Raw genomic sequence first — 20,682 nt, forward strand, 5'->3', positions numbered from 1 at the left:
CGAAAGTGGGGGGAAACTGTTCTGCACCCCGTGCAACTGTGTGTTGGAGTATAAAAGGAAATCGACCGTGAAGACCCACTTCGATTCGCTTAAACATTCAAAAAGGCTTTCTGCTGCTGCGGACAAGACAGCCAAACAACTGTCGTTCACCGAGGCATCGACCTCCAAAACCGTTTCGAGGGTTGCAAGAAACGAAGTGAGTAGCCTACAAGATTGAAGCTGGTCAGATAACGAACGCGTAAATGAAAACAGAATGAGTCGTGTGTGTGTGTGTGTGTGTGTGTGTGTGTGTGTGTGTGTGTGGTGTGTGTGTGTGTGTGTGTGGTGTGTGTGTGTGTGTGGTGTGTGTGTGTGTGTGTGTGTGTGTGGTGTGTGTGTGTGTGTGTGTGTGTGTGTGTGTGTGTGTGTGTGTGTGTGTGTGTGTGTGTGTGTGTGTGTGTGTGTGTGTGTGTGTGTGTGTGATTAAAATAGCCCAATTGCTTTTACAATAAATAAACATTGAATGTGTTTAATTGAATAGTAAATAGTACACTTTTATTTATTTGTGCTGTCTTTGTATCCATGTGTGTGGGTATGTACACACATGTATGTATGTATGTATATGTGAGTATAGGGGTACATGTATTACTGTTACTATTCTTTATTCCCTTATCTATTAATTTTCTTTTAATATTATCTTCTACATTACTTTACTTTTACCTATACATGTATCTACTTATTTAGTAGTTATTTAATTTACTAGCTAGGACCGGGAGGGAGGGAAAGGGGGAACAAAAAAATAAATATTGACTGTATAAATGTAAACTCATTGTGCCTGACTCAATAAAAAGAAAAAAGAGGGTTAACGTTAGTGGCAGGTTGTGTGTGAGAGAGAATAAATAAGACAGCCCAATATTTAAAAAAAAATATTTTCTTTTTTTGGTAGATTTGTGAGGCCTGGGTCGCCACGTGCACTGCTATCAACATTCCACTGTCTAAGAGTGACCATCCTGCAATGAGGAAATTCCTGAATGACAAAGTAATCAATGGCGGAGCCATTCCAGGATTTCACCAGCTTCAAGAGAAATACTTGGGAGCAGTATATGAGAAGGAAAAAGAAGAGTTGAAGACTCTTCTTGCAGGAAAACCTGTTGCTGTGATATTTGATGAGACACCAGATGTAGAGGGGAGATGCGTGCTGAACATCCTGCTTGCACCACTCAAGAAGGATCATTCTGGTCGGATCTTGGCCTACCTTGCAGACACCGTGTTCCTTGAGCAGTGCAATCATTCCACTGTATCTGTGGCTGTCGTGAAGTGCCTACAAGAATACAGAATTCAAAATGAGGATGTGATTGTGTTTGACACAGATAATGCAGCCTACATGAAGAAGGCATTCAAATCTGCTCTGCAAGCGCTGTACCCCAACTCACTGCACATCACGTGCATGGCACACATAATGAACCTCATCGGTAATGCCTTCCGCAAACCTTTTGTTCAGTTGAACAGCTTCATGATGAGTTTCTCCCAGATGTTCTTCAATGCTGGATCACGCAAGAGAAGATATCTCTGCTTCATGACAAACAAGCTGCCAACAAAAAAGGTGACCATGCCTCCAAACCCCTGTGCAACACGGTGGAACTCCTGGTTCTTTGCAGTACAATACCACAGAGAGTACTTTGGACTGTACAAGGAGTTCATCGAGATGGAAACACAGGTAAATAAATGTGTAACTTCAATAGTAATTATCCCTTTCTCCACCAATTAGGCCCCTTACACCTACACACACAAACATGAATGTGTTAATTATATCAACGTAAAATGTCGTAACATTTAAGCCTTACTGTATGTTTGACCTAATCACTTTCTTTCTCTTTGTGATTTTCATTCACAGGTGTGTGGCAGAAGTGTACCACAGTCTGTGGAGAGACTCCATGACATGCTTCAAGACCCAAACCTGCCTCAGTCCCTGAATGTGCAGATTAATATCATGGCTGACAAGTGCAAACACATCCTCAATCTACTAGACATCTTCGAGAGCAGGCGCCCAGTGACCACAAAGATCTTCAATTATCTGGAGGATCTGCAGGTGGTCTTTGCTGGCAATAAAGAGATGCAGTATGAGGTATGTGACGAATACTTCAAGGAGTTTGACCTGCCACGCCGCACGAAGACCGAGATCCTCCGCACAGTTGGCGAGGCATACGTTAATGCTGAAGAAAAGCTCACCAAGTACATGTCCGATGGGCAGCCAGCCATAGAGTTTCTCCAGGAGGTCAGGGTGTTTGATCCTCGTCACATCACATTCCTAGATGACTCTGTAGAAAGCTACAAGGCCATTCCAGGTTTCACTGACGTGCCAAGACATGAATTTGATTCTTATTTTACAGCCCTGGGTCCAGCAGCACTCAGAGCTGCACTGTCTGGCGTGGTGGATTTGGATGTGTTCTGGGATGGCGTACAGGAGAGACTTCCTGTACTGTCTTCCTTGGCCCACCGATACAAAGATGCTGTCTCCAACTCAGCCGATGCTGAACGAAGCAACAGCATCTACAAGCTGGTGTTGTCCAGCCGAAGGAGATCAACTACCAACCAAAACCTCAAAGCCTTGGTCTTCTTATGCCATAACCAACGGATCCTCAGTGGAGCGTTTGAGAGGGAGGAGAGGGAGAAGGGAAAGGTGATAGAGTGGGAGGATATGGAGGAGTGGGAGGACATGGATATTGAGGGAGAGGGGATGGAGGATAGACCCTCCAGAAAAACGCGATTCTGCGATCGCAGAATTTACCGCATAATCAGCAAAATGGCGCATATTTTTAAAAGGCCGCATATTTATCAAAAGGCCGCATAATCCCCGCATTTTTCCACACAAAGTTGAGGGGAAAAAAATGAACTCGTCTTGACGCAAAGTAGTGATGATGACGCGACGTCATCAGCCCGCGCATCACAGAAGGCAAACCGTCGTGTGAAAGTGTGGAATTCACACACCAAGATGAACAAATCGAATGCATCACATTTACCCACGAACATTTCAGCAAAAGACCGGGCAAAGCAGTTCCCCGATGTCTTGCACGAAAGTGGGGGGAAACTGTTCTGCACCCCGTGCAACTGTGTGTTGGAGTATAAAAGGAAATCGACCGTGAAGACCCACTTCGATTCGCTTAAACATTCAAAAAGGCTTTCTGCTGCTGCGGACAAGACAGCCAAACAACTGTCGTTCACCGAGGCATCGACCTCCAAAACCGTTTCGAGGGTTGCAAGAAACGAAGTGAGTAGCCTACAAGATTGAAGCTGGTCAGATAACGAACGCGTAAATGAAAACAGAATGAGTCGTGTGTGTGTGTGTGTGTGTGTGTGTGTGTGTGTGTGTGTGTGTGTGTGTGTGTGTGTGTGTGTGTGTGTGTGTGTGTGTGTGTGTGTGTGTGTGTGTGTGTGTGTGTGTGTGGTGTGTGTGTGTGTGTGTGTGTGTGTGTGTGTGTGTGTGTGTGTGTGTGTGTGTGTGTGTGTGTGTGTGTGTGTGTGATTAAAATAGCCCAATTGCTTTTACAATAAATAAACATTGAATGTGTTTAATTGAATAGTAAATAGTACACTTTTATTTATTTGTGCTGTCTTTGTATCCATGTGTGTGGGTATGTACACACATGTATGTATGTATGTATGTATGTATGTATGTATATGTGAGTATAGGGGTACATGTATTACTGTTACTATTCTTTATTCCCTTATCTATTAATTTTCTTTTAATATTATCTTCTACATTACTTTACTTTTACCTATACATGTATCTACTTATTTAGTAGTTATTTAATTTACTAGCTAGGACCGGGAGGGAGGGAAAGGGGGAACAAAAAAATAAATATTGACTGTATAAATGTAAACTCATTGTGCCTGACTCAATAAAAAGAAAAAAGAGGGTTAACGTTAGTGGCAGGTTGTGTGTGAGAGAGAATAAATAAGACAGCCCAATATTTAAAAAAAAATATTTTCTTTTTTTGGTAGATTTGTGAGGCCTGGGTCGCCACGTGCACTGCTGTCAACATTCCACTGTCTAAGAGTGACCATCCTGCAATGAGGAAATTCCTGAATGACAAAGTAATCAATGGCGGAGCCATTCCAGGATTTCACCAGCTTCAAGAGAAATACTTGGGAGCAGTATATGAGAAGGAAAAAGAAGAGTTGAAGACTCTTCTTGCAGGAAAACCTGTTGCTGTGATATTTGATGAGACACCAGATGTAGAGGGGAGATGCGTGCTGAACATCCTGCTTGCACCACTCAAGAAGGATCATTCTGGTCGGATCTTGGCCTACCTTGCAGACACCGTGTTCCTTGAGCAGTGCAATCATTCCACTGTATCTGTGGCTGTCGTGAAGTGCCTACAAGAATACAGAATTCAAAATGAGGATGTGATTGTGTTTGACACAGATAATGCAGCCTACATGAAGAAGGCATTCAAATCTGCTCTGCAAGCGCTGTACCCCAACTCACTGCACATCACGTGCATGGCACACATAATGAACCTCATCGGTAATGCCTTCCGCAAACCTTTTGTTCAGTTGAACAGCTTCATGATGAGTTTCTCCCAGATGTTCTTCAATGCTGGATCACGCAAGAGAAGATATCTCTGCTTCATGACAAACAAGCTGCCAACAAAAAAGGTGACCATGCCTCCAAACCCCTGTGCAACACGGTGGAACTCCTGGTTCTTTGCAGTACAATACCACAGAGAGTACTTTGGACTGTACAAGGAGTTCATCGAGATGGAAACACAGGTAAATAAATGTGTAACTTCAATAGTAATTATCCCTTTCTCCACCAATTAGGCCCCTTACACCTACACACACAAACATGAATGTGTTAATTATATCAACGTAAAATGTCGTAACATTTAAGCCTTACTGTATGTTTGACCTAATCACTTTCTTTCTCTTTGTGATTTTCATTCACAGGTGTGTGGCAGAAGTGTACCACAGTCTGTGGAGAGACTCCATGACATGCTTCAAGACCCAAACCTGCCTCAGTCCCTGAATGTGCAGATTAATATCATGGCTGACAAGTGCAAACACATCCTCAATCTACTAGACATCTTCGAGAGCAGGCGCCCAGTGACCACAAAGATCTTCAATTATCTGGAGGATCTGCAGGTGGTCTTTGCTGGCAATAAAGAGATGCAGTATGAGGTATGTGACGAATACTTCAAGGAGTTTGACCTGCCACGCCGCACGAAGACCGAGATCCTCCGCACAGTTGGCGAGGCATACGTTAATGCTGAAGAAAAGCTCACCAAGTACATGTCCGATGGGCAGCCAGCCATAGAGTTTCTCCAGGAGGTCAGGGTGTTTGATCCTCGTCACATCACATTCCTAGATGACTCTGTAGAAAGCTACAAGGCCATTCCAGGTTTCACTGACGTGCCAAGACATGAATTTGATTCTTATTTTACAGCCCTGGGTCCAGCAGCACTCAGAGCTGCACTGTCTGGCGTGGTGGATTTGGATGTGTTCTGGGATGGCGTACAGGAGAGACTTCCTGTACTGTCTTCCTTGGCCCACCGATACAAAGATGCTGTCTCCAACTCAGCCGATGCTGAACGAAGCAACAGCATCTACAAGCTGGTGTTGTCCAGCCGAAGGAGATCAACTACCAACCAAAACCTCAAAGCCTTGGTCTTCTTATGCCATAACCAACGGATCCTCAGTGGAGCGTTTGAGAGGGAGGAGAGGGAGAAGGGAAAGGTGATAGAGTGGGAGGATATGGAGGAGTGGGAGGACATGGATATTGAGGGAGAGGGGATGGAGGATAGACCCTCCAGAAAAACGCGATTCTGCGATCGCAGAATTTACCGCATAATCAGCAAAATGGCGCATATTTTTAAAAGGCCGCATATTTATCAAAAGGCCGCATAATCCCCGCATTTTTCCACACAAAGTTGAGGGGAAAAAAATGAACTCGTCTTGACGCAAAGTAGTGATGATGACGCGACGTCATCAGCCGCGCATCACAGAAGGCAAACCGTCGTGTGAAAGTGTGGAATTCACACACCAAGATGAACAAATCGAATGCATCACATTTACCCACGAACATTTCAGCAAAAGACCGGGCAAAGCAGTTCCCCGATGTCTTGCACGAAAGTGGGGGGAAACTGTTCTGCACCCCGTGCAACTGTGTGTTGGAGTATAAAAGGAAATCGACCGTGAAGACCCACTTCGATTCGCTTAAACATTCAAAAAGGCTTTCTGCTGCTGCGGACAAGACAGCCAAACAACTGTCGTTCACCGAGGCATCGACCTCCAAAACCGTTTCGAGGGTTGCAAGAAACGAAGTGAGTAGCCTACAAGATTGAAGCTGGTCAGATAACGAACGCGTAAATGAAAACAGAATGAGTCGTGTGTGTGTGTGTGTGTGTGTGTGTGTGTGTGTGTGTGTGTGTGTGTGTGTGTGTGTGTGTGTGTGTGTGTGTGTGTGTGTGTGTGTGTGTGTGTGTGTGTGTGTGTGTGTGTGTGTGTGTGTGTGTGTGTGTGTGTGTGTGTGTGTGTGTGTGTGTGTGTGTGTGTGTGTGTGTGTGTGTGTGTGTGTGATTAAAATAGCCCAATTGCTTTTACAATAAATAAACATTGAATGTGTTTAATTGAATAGTAAATAGTACACTTTTATTTATTTGTGCTGTCTTTGTATCCATGTGTGTGGGTATGTACACACATGTATGTATGTATGTATATGTGAGTATAGGGGTACATGTATTACTGTTACTATTCTTTATTCCCTTATCTATTAATTTTCTTTTAATATTATCTTCTACATTACTTTACTTTTACCTATACATGTATCTACTTATTTAGTAGTTATTTAATTTACTAGCTAGGACCGGGAGGGAGGGAAAGGGGGAACAAAAAAATAAATATTGACTGTATAAATGTAAACTCATTGTGCCTGACTCAATAAAAAGAAAAAAGAGGGTTAACGTTAGTGGCAGGTTGTGTGTGAGAGAGAATAAATAAGACAGCCCAATATTTAAAAAAAAATATTTTCTTTTTTGGTAGATTTGTGAGGCCTGGGTCGCCACGTGCACTGCTATCAACATTCCACTGTCTAAGAGTGACCATCCTGCAATGAGGAAATTCCTGAATGACAAAGTAATCAATGGCGGAGCCATTCCAGGATTTCACCAGCTTCAAGAGAAATACTTGGGAGCAGTATATGAGAAGGAAAAAGAAGAGTTGAAGACTCTTCTTGCAGGAAAACCTGTTGCTGTGATATTTGATGAGACACCAGATGTAGAGGGGAGATGCGTGCTGAACATCCTGCTTGCACCACTCAAGAAGGATCATTCTGGTCGGATCTTGGCCTACCTTGCAGACACCGTGTTCCTTGAGCAGTGCAATCATTCCACTGTATCTGTGGCTGTCGTGAAGTGCCTACAAGAATACAGAATTCAAAATGAGGATGTGATTGTGTTTGACACAGATAATGCAGCCTACATGAAGAAGGCATTCAAATCTGCTCTGCAAGCGCTGTACCCCAACTCACTGCACATCACGTGCATGGCACACATAATGAACCTCATCGGTAATGCCTTCCGCAAACCTTTTGTTCAGTTGAACAGCTTCATGATGAGTTTCTCCCAGATGTTCTTCAATGCTGGATCACGCAAGAGAAGATATCTCTGCTTCATGACAAACAAGCTGCCAACAAAAAAGGTGACCATGCCTCCAAACCCCTGTGCAACACGGTGGAACTCCTGGTTCTTTGCAGTACAATACCACAGAGAGTACTTTGGACTGTACAAGGAGTTCATCGAGATGGAAACACAGGTAAATAAATGTGTAACTTCAATAGTAATTATCCCTTTCTCCACCAATTAGGCCCCTTACACCTACACACACAAACATGAATGTGTTAATTATATCAACGTAAAATGTCGTAACATTTAAGCCTTACTGTATGTTTGACCTAATCACTTTCTTTCTCTTTGTGATTTTCATTCACAGGTGTGTGGCAGAAGTGTACCACAGTCTGTGGAGAGACTCCATGACATGCTTCAAGACCCAAACCTGCCTCAGTCCCTGAATGTGCAGATTAATATCATGGCTGACAAGTGCAAACACATCCTCAATCTACTAGACATCTTCGAGAGCAGGCGCCCAGTGACCACAAAGATCTTCAATTATCTGGAGGATCTGCAGGTGGTCTTTGCTGGCAATAAAGAGATGCAGTATGAGGTATGTGACGAATACTTCAAGGAGTTTGACCTGCCACGCCGCACGAAGACCGAGATCCTCCGCACAGTTGGCGAGGCATACGTTAATGCTGAAGAAAAGCTCACCAAGTACATGTCCGATGGGCAGCCAGCCATAGAGTTTCTCCAGGAGGTCAGGGTGTTTGATCCTCGTCACATCACATTCCTAGATGACTCTGTAGAAAGCTACAAGGCCATTCCAGGTTTCACTGACGTGCCAAGACATGAATTTGATTCTTATTTTACAGCCCTGGGTCCAGCAGCACTCAGAGCTGCACTGTCTGGCGTGGTGGATTTGGATGTGTTCTGGGATGGCGTACAGGAGAGACTTCCTGTACTGTCTTCCTTGGCCCACCGATACAAAGATGCTGTCTCCAACTCAGCCGATGCTGAACGAAGCAACAGCATCTACAAGCTGGTGTTGTCCAGCCGAAGGAGATCAACTACCAACCAAAACCTCAAAGCCTTGGTCTTCTTATGCCATAACCAACGGATCCTCAGTGGAGCGTTTGAGAGGGAGGAGAGGGAGAAGGGAAAGGTGATAGAGTGGGAGGATATGGAGGAGTGGGAGGACATGGATATTGAGGGAGAGGGGATGGAGGATAGACCCTCCAGAAAAACGCGATTCTGCGATCGCAGAATTTACCGCATAATCAGCAAAATGGCGCATATTTTTAAAAGGCCGCATATTTATCAAAAGGCCGCATAATCCCCGCATTTTTCCACACAAAGTTGAGGGGAAAAAAATGAACTCGTCTTGACGCAAAGTAGTGATGATGACGCGACGTCATCAGCCCGCGCATCACAGAAGGCAAACCGTCGTGTGAAAGTGTGGAATTCACACACCAAGATGAACAAATCGAATGCATCACATTTACCCACGAACATTTCAGCAAAAGACCGGGCAAAGCAGTTCCCCGATGTCTTGCACGAAAGTGGGGGGAAACTGTTCTGCACCCCGTGCAACTGTGTGTTGGAGTATAAAAGGAAATGGACCGTGAAGACCCACTTTGATTCGCTTAAACATTCAAAAAGGCTTTCTGCTGCTGCGGACAAGACAGCCAAACAACTGTCGTTCACCGAGGCATCGACCTCCAATGTCCCCTGAAGGTGTGTGTGTGTGTGTGTGTGTGTGTGTGTGTGTGTGTGTGTGTGTGTGTGTGTGTGTGTGTGTGTGTGTGTGTGTGTGTGTGTGTGTGTGTGTGTGTGTGTGTGTGTGTGTGTGTGTGTGTGTGTGTGTGTGTGTGTGTGTGTGTGTGTGTGTGTGTGTGTGTGTGTGTGTGTGTGTGTGTGTGTGTGTGTGTGTGTGTGTGTGTGTGTGTGTGTGTGTGTGTGTGTGTGTGTGTGTGTGTGTGTGTGTGTGTGTGTGTGTGTGTGTGTGTGTGTGATTAAAATAGCCCACTTGCTTTTACAATAAATAAACATTGAATGTGTTTAATTGAATAGTAAATAGTACACTTTTATTTATTTGTGCTGTCTTTGTATCCATGTGTGTGGGTATGTATGTATGTATATGTGAGTATAGGGGTACATGTATTACTGTTACTATTCTTTATTCCCTTATCTATTAATTTTCTTCCAAAGAAAACCCAGTTTAAAGGGGGAAATGGGAGAAACCTCAGGGAGAGCAACAGAGGAGGGATCCCTCTCCCAGGACGGATAGACGTGCAATAGATGCCGTGTGTAAATTGAAAAGATAATACATTTGCAACATAGGTAGTCCAAGGGTTACCTTGGTTGGTGATTGGCTAATGGTTACACAAGCCAACAAAACGTTATGACATCATAAAGTGGCCACAATCTGATCAGCTCATTTTCAGACAGGTTTTTATAGAAATGGATCAGGACAAAAAGAAAAATAATCTTTCTTCCTGAAACTTTCAGAGTCTCTTTCCACAGAGGGGACACATGTTTATGCAGAAGAGACATGAAAAAGTGGATTTTGCATAATAGTATTTAAGTTATCAAAAATAATAATTCACATTCAAATTAAAGTTGACAAACAGAAGATGTTGTATACATAAATCTTTATGTAGATAAATTCCTGCTTTTGCTTAAAATCCTCTGTTTTGGGTTAACCTTTTATAATTTTTTACAAGACATACAACAATTTAATTCAGTGTTTTCTTTGTTAAAGTTAATGAGGTTGACAGTGTGTCACATGGGCACTGCCAGTAGTTGGCAGCACACTGCGGAGATATAAGAGCAACGAAGCCAGAAAATAACAAACAAGACCACATGACCGAACATTGCCAAATACAGCAATGACACTGTTATGATCTTTATCGCCCAAACCGCAAACAATATGAATAACCAACCATTTGAGTGCAACATCACAACTTCCCAGTCTGTGGCCCTTTCGAGCACATTTGATCATACTTGAGATTCAAATCATTAAAAAACAGGACAAAAATATATGATTTCATTTAAAAATAAGAGGGCTAAAAACAAGACATCTCTCAAACGTGAGTGTAGGAGCCACAAAGTAATTTAACCTGAGTTTATTATTTGTATTATTATTTGTTTAGCACTTCTGGCAATTGTTACAGGGGTGTGGTTTATTTGGTATTTAGGTCAGCTGTTGCATGGCGAGGTATGGAAAGAGAAGAAGAAGAAAGAGGGTGAGCTTGCGCTGATATTTTGGTCCTCATTTGTTTTTCATTTTGTAAACACATCACTTCAAAGAGACAAGTTCAGCCTCTTGGTGACTCAATTTGATGTGAATTGAGAGATGTATCCATAGATCTCTTAATTTTGCTCTCAAAGTGCACCAGATTGAGGCTTTTAACTTCAATATTTAAAAAAAAATCTTCCCGGGGGAGCATGCCCCCGGACCCCCCTGAAGGAGGTTAGGTCCACGGTGTTTACATGCTTATTTATACAATATGTGTTAATGCCCCGCCCAGAGTCCTGAGGCTGAGTTTCTACAGAGGAAAGTTGTCTGATGGCTGCATCAATCAAAATGCATAGGCTATAGTATATTATTTATTCAGAAAGAGGAGAATCGAAATATTATGTTGCTTTGTAAAACATTGTTAACAATATCAGCTGTAGAGATAGTGTTTAGCAGAGTCTCTGTAGAGAAAACCTGATGAACTCAGTTAGTTTTAGGTTCATTTTGAGAGAAACCAATGTGTCTCATTCCTCTCAACTACTACCTGTTACTGCAGCTCTTTTTAGAGGGATTTTGATTCTCAACTTTCAGAGTTGTCCTGACTTTACATGAGGTGAAGATGTTACTGTACCTAAAGATGAGTTTATCTTGTTAAAGCGAATCACTGAGCTCTGTAGGCACTCAATGACAAGCAGAAGAGTAAGAATACTTCATATCACTTGCTACCCTTAGCCCAAATAAATCCTCCTGGTTAATTAGGATCATTGATGGATGCCTTTAAGCATTTTTAGGGTTGTTAGAAATGTAAACTGTTGTAACATTAGGCTTATTTTTTGCCTCCAACTAAAATCTCTTGACAAAGACATATGCAGCTATACTGTAGCATGGTCATAGTTTAACTATTAACATTGAACACCAATGGAAACCCATTTGTCCTTGGTCAACACTACACAAGAGGTTATCCTGTACATGTGTAACAAACTGTGTCTCCACATATATCAGCGTTTACAGTACAGTGACTCCATGCTTCTTTCCTTTGTATTGTCCTTCATCCAGTGGACACTCTGTGCAAGAACACCAGGAAGTGGTGAAAGTGTGTTACTGTAGTGTAGCAGAACAAGCAAAACCACAATGAACTCAGTGCTGAGGTCTATATGGTATTATCCTGTGAAGTTTGCATTAAATACCACAGTACTATTTTTGCAATACCATTTATTGACTATTTTTAAATCTGGCTTGAAAGGCCTTATGAAAATGTGAGGAGATGTTTCATGCATAACTTCGATCAACAAATAAAACAGCAGTTATTGTTGTTTAGAATCTAAAATCAGCTAAAATGTAATCCTGCTTACCAAAACATATACATATACTGAGTTTTGAACCACTGAAATATAAAATAAAATAAAAGGCTATTTGCCATGTTTTTTCAAATCTTTATAGATTAGTTTTGATCCTTGACATACAGAAACCCATCAAGTTTTCTTTTTGTGTTTTTAAGACTTGTTTCCTGTCATCTGAAATAAAGCTGAACACATTCTTCACACCAAAAACAAAGACCAGTGACCTTGAAATGATTATATTTGTATTTTTTATTTAAAATTGTGCTTGTGAAGATTATTATCTTGGATGAAAGACAAAATATGTAATCCGATTCACATTGATTTCTTGTTTAGTTCAGTGATTGTAAAAATGTGCTTGGAGAGAAATAATTTGACAAGGAATTTTTTCAAAGTATAAGAAAAAGAGGGTTTCGTGTATGCATGATGAGTTAAAACTTCAGACCTTGTTCAACATGCAGTTTATTTTACTGTTTGCTTAACTTGCAATCACATATTTACAGATGTCTTTGATTCATAAGCCATTTTACCAGTAATCCATATAAAACCCGGCAAGTAAATATACAAGTTAACAGTTATTAACAAACCCGTTTTATTTATTTTATGTCATATTATTTAGCTTAATTTACCTATACTATTACACATATTGTATTATGTACAGGCATGTAATAGACTTTTCTCTTAAATTAACCTTTATGACACACTATTAAACATTGATTTACTTATTGATTCAAACTCCAGCTTGAAACATTTGCTGTCTTTGGAAACAATGGCTCCTTCTTGAAGTTAAAGTAATTATCTGTGAGTTTATAAAAACTTAAATACATATATTCTCCATATGTGTTAGAATAAGTGTTGATGAGATAATTGTTGAGTAAATTAATGCTTCCAATAATGCGTTGTATGTATGTAATGGGATACATAAAGAATGTTAAGAATGAAATGTAAATCAATCACCACAGTAAACTTATTATGTAGAAAATAAAATGGAAACTATACAGTTCTGACTAAATCAACACATGAAATAAGACGAGTGATTAGTTGACATGAGAGATGATCAGAGGTGCAGCGTTTTTACGGCCGTATTTAAGTCCAGGACCGAAGAATGGGAAGAGTTTCTCATCGAAGGACCAGCGAGTAAAGGAGTAGATAAGAGCTGCAGCATCTACGTCATAAAAGGAGACCAGACCCTCCTCATAATCCACAAACACCCCCACCTTCTGAGACTTTAGAGAGAGAAGGACTGGAGGATCATCACGAGCTTCATACTTGATTCCCTTTCTCAACCATATAGTCCAGTAACCATCTTCAGGGCTCGGTGAGATATCTCCCTTCCTGTTGATCGACTCTCCGACCACTCCTAAATCCCACTCGGTCTTTCCTTTAACTTGAACCTCAAAGTAAAATCTGCCGGAAGAGAAACTCTGCTTTCCTAAAACAATATTACAATCAGAAAATCTTTCTCGGTTGTTTGGGAGATTCTTTTCGACATCACCATATTTAACTCTTTTTTTATCATCAGACAGGATGAGACAGGGATGTGCTGTACGCGGATCAAGAGTCACATTTACAGCATGTTTCTGGATCCTCTTCAGCTTAGCTTCAAGCAGCTTCTTCATCTCTTTACCGAGTGTCTCCTCCAGCTGAGCCACAGCCTTTACCACCGTCCCCTCATATACCGCTGGGGTGAGGCTGAATTTGTTCAAGTCCTTGGAGGGTGGTGGGTGTTGAATGTTTAGGGACTTGACACTTTGTAGAACATGCAGGTGGTCTTCAGAGTGTGTGACCGGCTCTACTTCAGAGCTTCTCTTTTCCAGCTCAGAGATTTCCTGTTCTAACTCTTTGATTAAAGCTTCAGCCTTTTTTTTTGTAGTTTTCTGCTTCTCTTTGATCGTGTTGATGAGATTGGCCTGGCCTCTCTCAACAGACTCCTTCAGAGCAGTGAAGACCTGAACACCTTCTGCTATCTCTCTGTCTGCATCTTTCTCACTGAGGTCCACTGAGTATTTGATCTCCTGAATCTTCCGTTGTCTCTTTTGGATTATCTGCTGAGTTTCAGCCTCTGTCTTCCCCAACTCGGCCTTCTTTCTTTCATATCCTTCTTTGAGAGGAACCACTTCATGCATCTTGTGTTCTGAAACATGGCAGAGAATACAGACACATGTGTGGTCGGTCTTACAGAACAGCTCCAGAGGTTTATCATGCTTCGGACCAACCCTGTCTCCTAAAAATTACGTTCCCACAGAACTAAACTGCATTCTCAATTACGTTTAGCTAGAAACGTATTTACTCCCACGTTACGTTTGTTATGAACGTATCTCAAATACGTTTATTTTCTACATATCTTCTAGAAACATGTTTTCTCCCAGGTTACGTTCCTTATGAACGTATCTGAAATACGTTTATTTTCTACATATCTTTGCCATTTATTGTCTTGCTTATAATAATGATAATAGTCATTTATAAATATCATTTTAGAGCACACCTTTGAAATCGACAATCGGGCTCGATATATGGTTAAATTAAAATCAGTAGGCGAGGCTGTAATTTCGCCAGCTGTTACTCTCATGTGCGAGGCAGAACATAATAGTTTTAACATGCCAAAAAGCTGCTGTGTCGTTCATTGCACCTCAAACATTAAAACAAATCCAGAGTTACGTGTTTCTGTACTTCCTCTAAGAAGAAAGGACAGTAACAGAAGATCTCTGTGGCTTCAGGCTTGATCGCCGTTCAAATGACAGCGTTGGTTTCCCCAAAAGTGGGCGGGGCTGTAAAGTGAAGTAGATTTTACTGTCATCTATTATTCAAAACCATTCTATTTATTCTAACGTATTACATGCCAGTGTTTTATCTTTTTATTTATTTGTTTTTATTTTAAATCGTATAATGTCGGACTTTTTTGTCGTCTTTGAGGAAAAGAAATGGGGTTTAGAGATTCAAAATACTGAAATCTGTATTTTTTAAAATCTCTTCCTTCTAATTTGTTATTCTTTTCTAAATAACACACTGTTATTTACTCAACAATAGCACACAATTATCCTTGTTTTTATTTATTCGTTTAATTCTATAATCTTGGGCATTTTAGCATGCTTTTTAGCCGTAAATAAAGTCACCAGAAACAGACGGGACATTTCGAGATTTAGGATGGCCCAAGACACTACACTACCCATAATCCCCAGCTATCGTTTGGGACTACAGTCCCGTTGACAAACCCCGTGATGTTGCGCCAAGGTTACGCCGAGCGTCAAGCTCTTTGAAATGGAACGAAACCACGGCAGACTATTCAAAACTGGACTCGAACGCCCCCCCCAGAACTACACATGCTGGCTATTGTGTTTCGCAACATGTTCTCTATGGCACGTCTCTACTGGGAATTGTAGTTTTAAAAGACGTTTTTTCCCAAATGTAGAAGTTGACAGTATTAAACTGTGTACAGCCCTGGAGGTTTAGGCGATAGGAAACACATTGGTGTGTACACATTTAAAACATGTAATTACTAAATGGGTGAAAATCGCTTGTATCCATAATGGGCAGCATTAATATATACCCACACGACAGCTCATTGTTACTTTGTTATTCTACTCCACTACAATTCAGAGGTTAACCTGGTATTTTTACTCCACTACATTTAGTTTAGTTACTTTGCAGATTCTGATTAAAGATGTGGAATATAAACAACCCTTAAAGCAGACTTTAGTTACACCTGAATATAATTCAGGGAAGGTGATTGTCAAGTGCCAACAATCAGGAGAGATATTTGATAGTTGGTGCTTGAGAAGACTAAACATTTATCTGCAGATCTTTATAAAGTATATTCATTACTCGTTATTCTCTACTAATAGTTAATTAAAAACTGTATAATGGCTATTTTGCATATCCCTTTCAAGATGTCAAGGTTTTCTAAGGTGTATTGATCTTATACACAACTTGGGTCGCAGGTTCCTCAACAGACATCTATCAATATGTGTGTACTGTATACCTCCACCATTAAACTGTCATATTCTGCACATTTCTTATTCTATCTACATACATAAGAGTATAATTAATGTGTATAATATCATTTAAAATAAGTGTTTCAACATAGTTAACATTGCAGGAAAGCAATATTTTAGACGTTAAGTACTTTGTCAGGCTTAATATTCATCTGTAGATAGATACCCCCAGAGCTTTTTTCTTGTTTAAAAGAAGACCTTAACCTAAAGTATTTTTTAATGTGTTAATAAAGGTTAATTCGTTTTTCTGTTTTGCACATCCTCCTATTAATATCTTTGAACATCCAGCACTAAACTGTTTTATTGTAGAGATCACTTAGTATCTTCTTGACTTTTTATATTCTATATTTCTATCATTGACCTTCTACTTTCCCCCTATGAAAGTATGTACTCTTAATATTGTTTTGATCAAATAAGATTATTCAACAAAAATAATTAAATAACATGCTTTAACCACTAGGCGGTGCACACAAGGTACACACAGCATACTAATAATAACTTTGTATTATTAGTGTAGACACTTATGTATAACATCTGAAGATGTGTAATTTTATTCATGTTTTTACATAATTTTATAGGATATTGCTATACTATTTCTCTTGTTTTACTTCTTCACATTAATATCTGATTTGTAAAACATCACAGACAGAAAGGCATAGGCTATCCTTCATTTAATAGTAAGCTATTGAAATTGTGATTCCATAGATGTGTCTCCCATCACCCAAATCCCCTGACTATTCTCTCAACTCAGTATTTAGATTCTTATATTCAAAGAAAATCAGTAATATCTTTAAAAACTACAAGTCCTTTTCTATCAGCTGTGCACCGTTATGGTGTAAATATAACCAATATACCAATTGGATCAAATATAAAAGTCAGCCGAATTACTATTGATACTGCAAGGAGACGTATTTTGTGAAAAGAAATTGAAGATGTTGTTTAATTGTTGATATATTTATGATCCACGTCAAGTATTCAGTTTTGGCAGCAGTTCTCCTGTTTGTCTCTCTCTATAAATAAAGAATTACGGCAGATATGTAATATTTAATGCAGCCGAACCGTGTATTACAATGCCGTTATGTGATGACTTCCAAAGAGAAAAGCAAGCACACTCTGAATTAGGTATTATTTTATTTTTCGTTGTCGGATATCATATCTCCATATCATATCAACACCATATCCCAGCGTGCATTGCGGCTAAAACATCCAATCAACAAGCTTCAAGCTGAGGATCTTGGGTAATCAGTTTAGTGGGTTTGTGGTGTGTATCGCTCAAAATGTCCCGTCTGTTTCCGGTGACTTTATTTACGGCTAAAAAGCCCAAGATTATAGAATTAAATGAATAAATAAAAACAAGGATAATTGTGTGTTATTGTTGAGTAAATAACAGTGTGTTATTTAGAAAAGAATAATAAATTAGAAGGAAAAGATTTTAAAAAATACAGATTTCAGTATTTTGAGGCTCTGAGCCCCATTTCTTTTCCTCACAGACGGAAAAAAAGTCAGACATTATACGATTTAAAATAAAAACAAATAAATAAAAGATAAAACACTGGCATGTAATTTACGTTAGAATAAATAGAATGGTTTTGAATAATAGATGAGAGTAAATCTACTTCACTTTACAGCCCCGCCCACTTTTGGGGAAACCAGCGCTGTCATTTGAACGGCGATCAAGCCTGAAGTCACAGAGCTCTTCTGTTCTGATACTGTCCTTTCTTCTTAGAGGAAGTACATAAACACGTAACTCTGGATTTGTTTTAATGTTTGAGGTGCAATAAACGACACAGCAGCTTTTTGGCATGTTAAAACTATTATGTTCTGCCTCGCTCATGAGAGTAACAGCTAGCGAAATTACAGCCTCGCCTACTGATTTTAATTTAACTATATATCGAGCCCGATTGTCGATTTCAAAGGTGTGCTCTAAAATGATATTTATAAATAACGAATTATCATTATTATAAGCAAGACAATAAATGGCAAAGATATGTAGAAAATAAACGTATTTAAGTTACATTCATAACTAACGTAACGTGGAAGAAAATATGCTTCTAGAAGATATGTAGAAAATAAACGTATTTGAGATACGTTCATAACAAACGTAACGTGGGAGAAAATACGTTTCTAGAAGATATGTAGAAAATAAACGTATTTGAGATACGTTCATAACTAACGTAACGTGGGAGAAAATACGTTTCTAGCTAAACGTAATTGAGAATGCAGTTTAGTTCTGTGGGAACGTAATTTTTAGGAGACAGGGTTGTTCGGACACATCCTGTCTTCCAGGTTCTCCACAGGGTCGATCAGCTGATGTCTTTTCAGGCTTGAAGCTGTCAGATGAGGCTCCAGGTGAGTCTCACAGTAGGAGGTCAGACACACCAGGCAGGACTTCAGGGCCTTCAGTTTGGTTTCAGTGCAGACGTCACAGGGAACTTCTCCTGGTTTGAAGACTTGTTGCTCTGAGCTGCTGCTGCTGCTACTGCTGCTGGCTTTCTGTTGAGCCGACTGTCTGAACTGAGCTACCATCTCAGAGATGAAAGTGTTAACGTGCAGCTCAGGTCTTGTGTAGAACTCTTTTTTACACATGGGACACTGGCACCTGTCACTTGTATCCCAGTGTTCAGTGATGCAATCTTTACAGAAGTTGTGTCCACATGATGTGCTGACTGGATCAGTGAACAAATCCAGACAGATGGAGCAGAGAAACTGATCTTCAGATGGCAGGTAGCTTGCAGCAGCCATATCTACACACAGACCCGGCGGCAGACATACGTGTCTGGGCAGGCATTTGATGTACCAGGGCGGGCCCACCCCGAAACTTACATTTCCCGGAAAAACTGAATTGTGAAAGAGCTGACATGCTGAAAACCCAACGCCTGCAGGGGGGTCTGGGGAGATTCTCCCCCAGGAGATTTTTTGAAATACTAACATAAAATACACATTCTGGTACTCTCTTGAGAAGAACAATAAATAAATCTATTACTACACAACATATTTAAAAAAAATGAATGCCATTTCAGTTTTTTGTTACTTTGTTCTGAAAGCTGAACCTGCTGCTCCACACAGAGAGAAGAGGCTGTGAATTACTTTACATTGTGGATAAGGGTGGATTGCCCCCATTGTTCTGTGTGTCAAAATGAAAGACAGCCCACACATCAATCATCAAACCGTGGGGTCTTATTTAATTACGTGTTGATTTCTATCAACACGTAATGTTGTATCGATGTATATAGAGATGTACTGTAACTACAGCAAAAATATTCTCCGTCGGGACTTCCTGCAACAACACCACGTCGTTATCTTGATTCTGATTGGCCAGAAGACATTATCAAAGATGTTCTATTGAGAAGATGATCACTACGTGACAAAAGTTTTCAAACCGTTTCTAGTCTTCGGTATTTCCAGACAAGTGACTGCTGAAATCAATCTTACGAACTGCTGTCTGTGCAATTTACTCCGCGCGAGTTGGCGGACTTTATTTAGCTTACTTTAAAATCATTTTTCATGGTGGGGCTAAGCCATTTATTGGTATGGCTGTAGCCTACCCAAGTATGCCCTGGCTCCGCCACTGAACATAATAATAAAACAATTAAAATGTTGTATTCAGCCCTGATTAAAACAGCGGGCCCAAATCCTGGATGGCCGGGCCCAAATCCTGGATGGGCGGGCCCGGCCCCATGGGGCCCGCCCATGACGCCGGGTCTGTCTACACACCAGGGTTTCCGCTCGGATTTTTTCTCGCCGGTCAAATGTCCGGGCAGAATTTATTTTACCGGACTAATTTGAAACTTACCGGTCATATTTCAATAATAATAAGAGTTGTGTAGCAGAGTTTCCGTTAGCATGTAATTACCGGACTATGAGCAGATATGCTTCAGTTTAAAACTCAGTTCACGGGCTCATTTTTATATTGCTTCAGTTTATAACCGTAACAGATCGAAAAATTCAGATTCATTTTTCAATAAATGATTCCACAAACAACAAACAACATAATTATTACATTCAAACAAACTACTTGCAGTAGATGAAGTACGTTATTCACAAGTTTATATTAACTTTGAATAACAACACGGGAGAAACGGATCCTCTCTTTTCCCCTCTCCCTCTCTCCTGACAGCACGTCAGTTTCTCATGCAGCTCCTGCAGTGCGCTAAACAGAGGGCGGGGCTTCAGGTGATTATGCAGAGCTGCGTGTCTCGGTCAGACTCAGCAGCTGATCTGATCTCTCTCTCGCGTCCGGTTATACTTCACTTGCGTTTATGTCCATATCGATCAGACCCAGCTCTCCTGATCGGGCTTTATAGAGAGCACCGATCAAACTATTAAGAGTGAATATCGGCCGATAATGACCGGTGGCCGATCGATCGGAGCCTCCCTAATTATTACCAGACATGTTGACCATCAGGTTTTGAATTTACCAGTTTTTAATACATTTTACCAGCTAAAAACCGGTAATTACCGGCTAACGGAAACCCTGTAGTACACACATAATGAGAAAGAAAAGAGAAAACGTTTGAAACATC

At 40.6% G+C, this 20,682-nt stretch overlaps 4 protein-coding genes across 4 annotated transcripts; 3 read left to right on the plus strand and 1 right to left on the minus strand.

Moving 5' to 3' along the window:
• The first annotated feature begins 164 nt into the window (after window positions 1-164).
• LOC117452938 (uncharacterized) lies at window positions 165-2,833 on the plus strand. Its single transcript, XM_034091767.2, has 3 exons — window positions 165-196; window positions 926-1,696; window positions 1,874-2,833. The coding sequence occupies exons 2-3, from the start codon at window positions 995-997 to the stop codon at window positions 2,828-2,830; spliced, it is 1,659 nt and encodes a 552-aa protein (XP_033947658.2). The 5' UTR covers window positions 165-196; window positions 926-994; the 3' UTR covers window positions 2,831-2,833.
• Window positions 2,834-2,966: 133 nt separating this feature from the next.
• LOC117452947 (uncharacterized) lies at window positions 2,967-5,927 on the plus strand. The gene is made up of 3 exons (XM_034091776.2): window positions 2,967-3,247; window positions 3,982-4,752; window positions 4,930-5,927. Exons 1-3 carry the CDS (start codon window positions 2,972-2,974, stop codon window positions 5,884-5,886), a joined length of 2,004 nt encoding a protein of 667 aa, XP_033947667.2. The 5' UTR covers window positions 2,967-2,971; the 3' UTR covers window positions 5,887-5,927.
• A 343-nt stretch (window positions 5,928-6,270) lies between these two features.
• Window positions 6,271-9,364, plus strand: LOC139434799 (uncharacterized). The gene is made up of 3 exons (XM_071204746.1): window positions 6,271-6,302; window positions 7,021-7,791; window positions 7,969-9,364. Exons 2-3 carry the CDS (start codon window positions 7,090-7,092, stop codon window positions 8,923-8,925), a joined length of 1,659 nt encoding a protein of 552 aa, XP_071060847.1. The 5' UTR covers window positions 6,271-6,302; window positions 7,021-7,089; the 3' UTR covers window positions 8,926-9,364.
• A 3,840-nt stretch (window positions 9,365-13,204) lies between these two features.
• Window positions 13,205-18,904, minus strand: LOC117452956 (E3 ubiquitin-protein ligase TRIM39-like). The gene is made up of 2 exons (XM_034091786.1): window positions 18,416-18,904; window positions 13,205-14,371 (listed from the first exon to the last, which is right to left on the minus strand). The coding sequence occupies exons 1-2, from the start codon at window positions 18,899-18,901 to the stop codon at window positions 13,205-13,207; spliced, it is 1,653 nt and encodes a 550-aa protein (XP_033947677.1). The 5' UTR covers window positions 18,902-18,904.
• Between the last annotated feature and the right edge of the window lie 1,778 nt (window positions 18,905-20,682).

Source organism: Pseudochaenichthys georgianus, chromosome 1, assembly GCF_902827115.2.
Source record: "Pseudochaenichthys georgianus chromosome 1, fPseGeo1.2, whole genome shotgun sequence".
Taxonomy (NCBI): Eukaryota; Metazoa; Chordata; class Actinopteri; order Perciformes; family Channichthyidae; genus Pseudochaenichthys; species Pseudochaenichthys georgianus.

Coding starts and splice junctions, on each gene's coding strand:
- LOC117452938 (XM_034091767.2), top strand. CDS start 995: ATGAGGAAATTCCTGAATGACAAAGTAATCAATGGCGGAGCCATTCCA. Junction 1,697..1,873: donor TCATCGAGATGGAAACACAG/GTAAATAAATGT, acceptor TTTCATTCACAG/GTGTGTGGCAGAAGTGTACC.
- LOC117452947 (XM_034091776.2), top strand. CDS start 2,972: ATGAACAAATCGAATGCATCACATTTACCCACGAACATTTCAGCAAAA. Junction 3,248..3,981: donor CGAGGGTTGCAAGAAACGAA/GTGAGTAGCCTA, acceptor TTTTTTTGGTAG/ATTTGTGAGGCCTGGGTCGC. Junction 4,753..4,929: donor TCATCGAGATGGAAACACAG/GTAAATAAATGT, acceptor TTTCATTCACAG/GTGTGTGGCAGAAGTGTACC.
- LOC139434799 (XM_071204746.1), top strand. CDS start 7,090: ATGAGGAAATTCCTGAATGACAAAGTAATCAATGGCGGAGCCATTCCA. Junction 7,792..7,968: donor TCATCGAGATGGAAACACAG/GTAAATAAATGT, acceptor TTTCATTCACAG/GTGTGTGGCAGAAGTGTACC.
- LOC117452956 (XM_034091786.1), bottom strand. CDS start 18,901: ATGGCTGCTGCAAGCTACCTGCCATCTGAAGATCAGTTTCTCTGCTCC. Junction 14,372..18,415: donor GGATGTGTCCGAACAACCCT/GTCTCCTAAAAA, acceptor GTTGGTCCGAAG/CATGATAAACCTCTGGAGCT.